Source organism: Mustela nivalis, assembly GCF_964662115.1.
Source record: "Mustela nivalis genome assembly, chromosome: 13".
In the NCBI taxonomy this organism is placed as follows: domain Eukaryota; kingdom Metazoa; phylum Chordata; class Mammalia; order Carnivora; family Mustelidae; genus Mustela; species Mustela nivalis.
Window position 1 is genome coordinate 46,789,366 of NC_139032.1, and position 8,524 is coordinate 46,797,889.

General features: G+C 37.0%; 1 protein-coding gene across 1 annotated transcript; it reads right to left on the bottom strand.

The window, feature by feature from the left end:
• Positions 1-922, bottom strand: IFNE (interferon epsilon). Its single transcript, XM_082695390.1, is given in 4 exon segments — positions 1-406; positions 410-589; positions 591-802; positions 805-922. Coding segments are annotated over 4 exon segments (618 nt in total). The 5' UTR covers positions 911-922; the 3' UTR covers positions 1-286.
• Between the last annotated feature and the right edge of the window lie 7,602 nt (positions 923-8,524).

The window sequence follows — 8,524 nt, forward strand, 5'->3', positions numbered from 1 at the left end:
TTACACTGAGGACACATTTCGTTTTATTTACCTGGTCAACTTGCATGAAAATATACCCATTTGAAGAACCAGTTATGAAATATTAATGAATCTACTTTAACTCATAAAACTTAAGACAAATCAAAGATACAAAGTGACATTACAAGTTACAGACGATTGTAGTCAGTATGCATGATCTTAAAGGACAGATTAAAATATATATATCTCCACATAAAACCAAAACAATACTACCAGTTTATGACAAAAAGAAATAATAGAGTCCAGAAAAGCCCTCCCACCCCTCTGTCTAACCTATGCTTTTAAAGCCTGGAGATGGCTCTTGCTCCACTTGGAAGGAATCTGTTTCTTGTTTGCTTAGCTTTCTTACTAGCTGGAATGCAAAGAACAGACACCGGATGATTTCTACTCAAACAATGGTCCAGGCACAGCTGTTGTACTCCTGGTTTTCCAGGTAATTGTGGATCCTCCGGAAGTACTTTTTAACCTGCATCCTCGAGTTCCCACCACTCAAGACACTGCTGTTCTGCTCTGCTCCCAGGCCTCTGAGGGCCCCTAGGTATTCCAGCTGTTGATGAAGTTCAGTGACGAAAATTCTCCACGCGGATTTCCTCCCAACCATCCAGAGAAATACCTGCCCTGAAGAGGCTGAAGGTCTGCAGAAGCATCTCATGCAGAATGGCCAGGGCCTGTCCACTCTGGGACCGGCGACGATTCACAGACTGCTGGGAAAGGAGGAAGTTTGTCCTGTGTGGCAGACACGGCTGAACTGATGATTTGGGGAATTTATTCAACAGTTTTAAACCTCTCTGTTTACTCTTTGTTGGAAGAGAGCCAGTTTCAGTTCAAGGGAGAAGAGAGTAGAAGAAGCCAAGAGCACAAACACAATTTCAAAGAAATGCTTGTTAATCATGGTGAAGGTCGAATGCGCCACTTATCTCTGTACAGACTTAGCACAGCTCCAGCTCTAGTGAATGTTTGCTTTTCATGCATCTCAGATTGTTCTGGGAAGTGTCCTCCTTTGTGGGTTTTGTTTTCTAATGCTGTCCTAACTCCAAGATTAGACATTAGGTTTTCTGGTTACCTTTTCACAGTGTTTATGGAACACTTCCTCCTCTTTCCCCATTGTGTTGGCTGTTTGACAAAGTAACCAAAAGAACTTGTTTCATTGTATGTGTTCCTTGAGGTAATTACAGACTAGTCATCCAATATGATTTTCTACTACCCTCATTATTCCATACAAAGTTTCACTCAACACAATATGGCTTCTCAATATTTAGTCAAGTTTATTAAAGTTCTTTTATTGATAGTATTTTTTAAAGGAGTACTCTTTTAATATTTATATTAAATACATATCAGAGGTTTAGCAGCACATATAGGGCACTCAGGGGGGATAATTAAAATCTATACAGACTACTAAATTTAAAACCTCAAGTAGAACTGTAAATTTGCACAAATGTTTGAGCAAATTAACTTTAAAATACATATGAGCAATCTTAAATTGTTTTATATCTTATTGAGGCAGTTGAATATCTAAGTTCCTGGCCTATAAAAGGTAATATGAAAAAGAAAAAAAAATAGGAAAAGTAGGTTGTTATAAAATTATTGCATCTGCAGAATACTAGAAATGGCCTATAGGTCCAACAATAAGAAAATGGGGCCCCACTATGTAACTATTATAAATGATACAATTATATGTGAAGAGATTGGGGGCAGTTGGCTGGTATGTATTCCTTAGGGTACCTGTAACTATGGTAAACTTTCACATCAATATCTTTAAATCAGTAATGCCTCTCAAATTACAAATACCCAGCTCCACATTCTAAATCCTGAATATGCCTCCAGTATGCATTCCCAATCTTATCTCCCACTATTGCTCCAAATGTCCTGTGAGGGAAAATGAATGCCAGATAAGGTTAATGACTCACTACTGCCTTAATATATCTAGCAGCGTGTGTGTATGTGTGTGTGTGTGTGTGTGTGTGTGTGTGTGTGTGTGTGTCTCAGAAACATCACCATGCCTCCTTCACCCCCAGTACCTGTCTGTGCAAGGACCAAGGATTATTTCTCCTTTACAGCCTAGATTTTGTTTTAAAGAAGCTATAATCTCTTCTGGATGCTCACAGTACCATCTATCTTTTTTAAAATGCCTTTCTTTCTCTGTCTCATATATGGCTATTTTTTGGGTCACATTTACATTTAATGTGATTATATACATAAATAAATATAATTAATGTACTACAGCAGGATTTACCTCTACCGTGTTACTATTTATTTTTAAATTGTTCATGTTTTCCCCTTTTTGGGACTGATTACAAAAAATGATTCCATTTTATCTCCACTACTGATTTATCAGCTATACCACTTTTTTCCCCCAAAGATTTTATTTATTTATTAGGGAGAGAAAGAGCACAAGGAGGGACAGAGGGAGAGTGAGAAGCAGGCTGCCACAGAGTTGGGAGTCCAATGTGGGACTCGATCCCAAGACCCTGGGATCATGACCTGAGCTGAAGACAGACGCCAACTCACTGAGCCACCCAGGTGCCCCTACCTACGCCATTTTATTCTTATGGTAGTTTCTCTAGGGCTTAAAAATATATATATCCTTATTTAGCATATTACAATTTACTTTCAAATAATATTACACAAGGCTTAAAGTTCAGTATGGAGGGTATTACAACAATATATTTCTTTTTCCTTCCTCTCATCCTTTGTTGTCATACATTTTCATATGTTTTAAACCCCACAAATATTTATATTTATTTTAAATCGTCAGTTACATTTCAAAGAGATTTTTAAGATGAGAAAGTATTTCATTTATATTGACTCATTATCATGTATTTAACCACATAGTTACCCTTTCTGGTCTTGTTCAATCCTTTTGGTAGATCTAAATTTCTATTTGGTATCATTCTTCTTGAATAACTTCTTCCTCTTGACTAATTTCCTTTAATTATTCTTGTATCACAGGTCTCCTGGCAATGAATTCTCCTGGCTTTCTGTTTGTCTGAAAAATTATTCTGTCCTCAGTTTGGGATATATTGTTGCTGAGTACAGAATTCCAGGTGGAGATAGTTTTTCTTTCAGTACTGTAAAGATACTGTTCCACTGTCTTTTGGCTTTCATGATTTCCAAAGAGAAGACGGCTGTCATCTTAATTTTATTTTTCTGTGCATCATCAGTCTTCTTTTTCCCTGGATGATTTTAAGGTATTCTTTCTGTCATTATATTTCAGTTATTTGATGATAATGTGCCTTGGTGTGATTTTCTTCTTGTACCTTCTATTAGGAGTTTCTTATGCTTCTTGAATCTGTGGTTTCATCATTTTAATTAAATTTGGAAAAGTTTCAGACCTTGTTTTTTCAACGTTTTTTATCCCCTTCTGGGACTCTAACTACAGAAATACCAGACCCATTTAGTATGATCATACAGGCAATTGATATTCAGTTAGTCTTTATCTCTTTTATTTTTTATAGTTTCAATGTGATGTCTTCGAGCTCACTGATACTGTTTTCTGTAATATCTTACCTGAATGTTAATCCATCTAGCATATTTATCACTTTAGGTAGTATGTTTCTCATCTCCAGAAGTCCACTTTGCTCCTTTCTAATATCTTTCATTTTCCTCCTCATCACGTTCATCTTTTCTCCTATTTTGTTGAGCTTATTCGACATGTTTATAAGAGGTATTCTAGCCTTCTTGTCTGCTACTTCAGTTATTTGTGTCATTTCTAGTCCTTGTTTCTTGATTATATTTTCTACTATTTTGGGGTCCTATTGTCCTGCTTCTTCGTATGTCTGGTAGCATTTTATTGGAGTCAGAACATTGTAATTTTGACATTACTGGATCTGTGAAGTGCTTTGTGTATGGTTGGGCTTTGTTTTAGGACATCGTTGAGTTACTCTCTTCGATTCCTTTGGGGCTTGCTTTTATACCTTGCTAGCATGGATGGAGCAGACTTCATAGTCTAGGGAAATGTCACCTCACTACCAAGGGACTATCCTTATAAGGACTTTACTTGCTGGTCCCTATTCTATGAAATCTTTGCACTTTGGGTGGTGGAAACATGTACTAATCCCAGCCCCGTGCCCACCCTGGGGATAGTTGGCTCATTCCTTCCTGAGAATTCTTTCCCTGGTCTCCAGACTTTAAGTGACATGGGCACTAGGTATTCTTTTAAAAAGTTATGTGTGTGCATGTGTGTATTTACATGGAATTAAGTGTGTGCCTGTACACATGTCTGTGCATGTGGAGGATCAGGAATAACATTCAGAGCCCATGAGACAGTAAAGCTTGGTGCATAGGTCCCTTTTGTTTGTGGATGGTATTAAGACAATCCACTGCAAACTTACACTACTTTAGAGAAAAACAATGGGGAAATATCATGACAGTGGAAAAAAAAGCACTAAGTCTTAAGCATTACTGATTAAGACAAAGTCTTTGGGGTTGCCTGAGTGGCTCAGTGGTTAAGCATGTGCCTTCAGCTCAGGTCATGATCTCAGAGTCCTGGGTTCGAGTTCCATATTAGGCTCCCAGCTCAGTAGGGAGTCTGCTTTTCCCTTTGCCTGCTGTTGCCCCTGCATGTGCTCCCTCTCTCTCTGACAAATAAATAAATAAAATCTTTAAAAAAAAAAGACAATCTTTGAAGAAAATGGAATAAACTAACAGTGGCAATCTATCTGACTAGAATGGACTTGTAAGTGACTTTTAAAATTACACGCAAGCAATGAATTTTGGAACACTACAAAAACTAATGATGTAGTACTAACATAATAATAGAAAAAAATAACTGCACAAGCTTACATTTTTATTCACCTTCCCCCCCACAAATTTAACATTGTCAATCTAAAATGTATAATGCTGTAATTAAAATTCTGATCACTTCTGTATGTTAAAAACATACCAAGAGTTCGTTAGTAAGGAAGACACTTTAAATTTGGCCAAAGGATGGCAGCATAGCATCAATTACTTAAAGCCTGGGATCAATTTTGCACTGTTGGCAAGGGAAATCAAAATGTACATGGCATCTAGTGGTCTAATGACATGTGAGCAACGCATTATTATTTTGACAAAATGACTTGTTCCGATAATGCATAAGATTACTAATCACTCTAACTCATATTAAGATACTTGATGGTTAGTATTGTTAAGTATCTTCCTTTTCCTGCCTTAACTGCTTTAGTGGACATTTGTTGCTTTCTGGCTATTCACTGTCATCACCTCTCCCTTTTCGAGGGTTACTGGTATGCATAGCCTGACTTCTCTGCCTCCTCTTAGATCCTGGGCTTCTGGCCTGACTCCCCATCTAACACATCTAGCCCTTTCCAGGCTACTCAGTGCTTCACTTTCCCTAGCCTCAGTGATTACTTCAGGCAGGGTCCTTTGTCCCAGCGACCTCAACACACCTCTACTCCCATTTTCTGAGCACACACTAGCAAATACTTAACCATATTAATTTATCTGTCCTAGAATGCTGTAGTTTGAAGTGATCTTAAATCACATATAATCTCTGCTTCCTGTTCCCTTCCTGAAAAATTCAGTTCTAAAGCCAACAAAGAGAGAAAAAAAGGAAGCACTCTGCTAAAAGGGGCAGGATGTATGGTAGTCTGGAACGGGATGCCAGGGTTCAAAGAGGATGAGGCAAATGTCCATATGGAGAGCGAACCTGGCATGTGGTGTTAGAGCCTGAGAAGAGTGAGCAGAGTATTTGTGGGGGTATAGTTTCTGTGAAGAGTCACAGCCAAAGTGGGGTGAGGAAGGCAAAGTTCTTGTGGACAACGTTTCAAAGTACTGCCTTAGAAATTACTCAAATATTTAAAAATAAATATTTATTTATTTTTAGACATTTTATTATTTATATTTATTTGTATTGTCTATATATTATAAACAAATATATTATAATTATAATATATTTATATTTTAATTTATTAATTATAATTCTTTTATAATTTATGGTTATTTTAATAATTTATAATTATTTTATGATTAATCATGATTTAATTAAATTTATATTATAATTATTATATTTATTTATATTGCTTATTTTTAATTTATTTTATTATTTACTTATTTATTTATGCTCTATATATTTAAGGTATAGAACATGATGTTTTGATATACATGTACATTGTGAAATGATTATTATAGTCAAGCTAAGTAATATATCCATTACCTTACATAGCCACCTAAATACTTACTAGTTTTAATGAGTTAAATAGTGGAAAAGCCTGGCAGTCACATCAAAATGCCTAGATGCCCTCTTTATTCAAAGGATCAAAGTGAACCTCATCAACCTCATCAAATCATGCACCACCTTGTAAGATGCAACTCAAAATAACACAACATGCCTTCTGGGCTATTTCCATCAATGTAAAGAACTTGAATTTAACTATGAAGAAACATCACTTAAACCAAAATTAAGGAACATTCTACAGAATAATTGCCCTATAGTGCTCGCTTCGGCAGCACATATACTAAAATTGGAACGATACAGAGAAGATTAGCATGGCCCCTGCGCAAGGATGACACGCAAATTCGTGAAGAATAATTGCCCTATAAGTTTCAGGTTGTGAAAGTCAAAGAAAGACAGGAATGGTTCCAGATTAAAGGAGACCAAAGGGACTTCTGGTTTCCAGTTCTGCATATAAGGAGGTTAGAAGTCATTACTCAGGCTTATTAAGTAAAAAGCTGAACAGACTGAAAAATCAATCACTCTTTTTGGATCCACAAGATAGAGGAAGACACAGGGCAAACCAATGCCCCCTAAATTGGAGAGAGAGGCAGGGAATCCAGGGACTAACAGTTTTACAAAGCAGAGACTTGTAAATGGAAACCACTGCAGGACCCGCGTTGGGGTAGGAAAGCTGAACTGTAATTGGTGGGTTGCTGGAGGCTCCTTGAGACTAAAGAATATGTCACCTGAACACCAGTATAATTTTTAACAGTTTCCATTTACTATTAAGGATAATATTGGTTCGACTGGACAAATCTAAACATGAAGGTTGAGTATTACATGGTTCAAATGTAATGATGCTAATTTCCCTTTTTAATATTTTTTCTTTTTTAGAGAGAGAGTTTGAATGTGAGGGAGGGGAAGACAGAGAGGGAGAGAAAGAATCTTAAGCAGACTCCTCACTCAGCATGGAGCCTGACTTGGGGCTCAATCTCATGACCCAGGATCATGACCCAAGCCAAAATCGAAAGTCGGACACCTAACAAGAGTCAGACGCTTAGCCGGCTGAGCCACCCAGGTACCCCAGGATGTTAGTTTCTTAGTTTTGATAATGACATTGTGGTTATGCAGGAGAAATGTTCCTCTATATAGGCAATACACATTAAAGTGTGTGAGACTATTGGGGCATAAGACCAGCAGCTTACCCTGAACTGGTTTTAAAACCAAGATTCTCCTATATTGGCAATTTTTGTGACTATTTCAAAAAGGAAAAAATAGTGTGTGTGTGTTTGTGTGTGCATGTGTTTTTTAAAGAGATAATTCATTTTTGAGATGTGATAGCTGAGGCCTCCTAGGGCAGAGGAACCTTCTTTCTCTATACTAACATCACCTATACTCTTCTTCTATCCCTTCTTCAAAGTTTAATTTAGGCAAAGAATGGCAAAAATACACAGAAAGAAAAGGCCACCACTCCAGGTTATGAGTATAGGGTGATGCTTAAACCCATTAGTGTGACAGACTACAGACTACAGACTAAAGTGTGACAGACTATAGTTAAATCTCAACTTTGCCATTTGTTTGCTGTGTGGTCTTGGGCAAGCTATTAACATCTTTCTATCTCAGTTATATCAATGCAAAGACAAGGGTAATAACAATACCTCATGTAGCTTTTGTGACCTCTAATTGAAATAACGTGCTTATCAGTGTTTGGCACATGGTCCGTGCTCAATAAATGATATTATTATGTTATTTGTAAGAGGCACAACAGTATTAATAGATTGTAATACCTTTTTCCACTGACCCCTGGATAAGTACATTCAGCATAGCTCTCCAAGCACAGTCCCATGTTAATCAATCACAGACGGAAATAAGATGAAGCCTATCTTCCATCAATGTTTTTTTTTTTTCAGTAAATGTTAATTAATCCAAAGAAAGAAGGATCAAGTGGGTGCATGTTCTAAAAGCACTTACACAACATGTACTGGCCCTCATGACATTAATTCATTCAACACATTTTTATTGATTGCCTATTATCTTCCCATCACTGTTTAGCCCTATTCTCTGAGCCAGTGATAAAGATGCCTAGAATGGAGCTTAGTTGGATTAGGTAGGGTGAGAAGGAAAAAACAATAATGTATAAACAAAGTACACAGCATAACATAACATAAAAGTGGATCAGAATAAGATCAGTTGGGAACATCTTTTCTTTCCATTTATAGACAACCTGGCTGCAGAACTTCCATATACAGAGTGAAAAAAGCAAGTAGCCTAAGATCAACCCCTGAGGAACACCAGTATTTCAGGAATGAGAAGAGGCTACAACAAAGGGAAAAAGAGTGTCTAGATCAGTAGAAG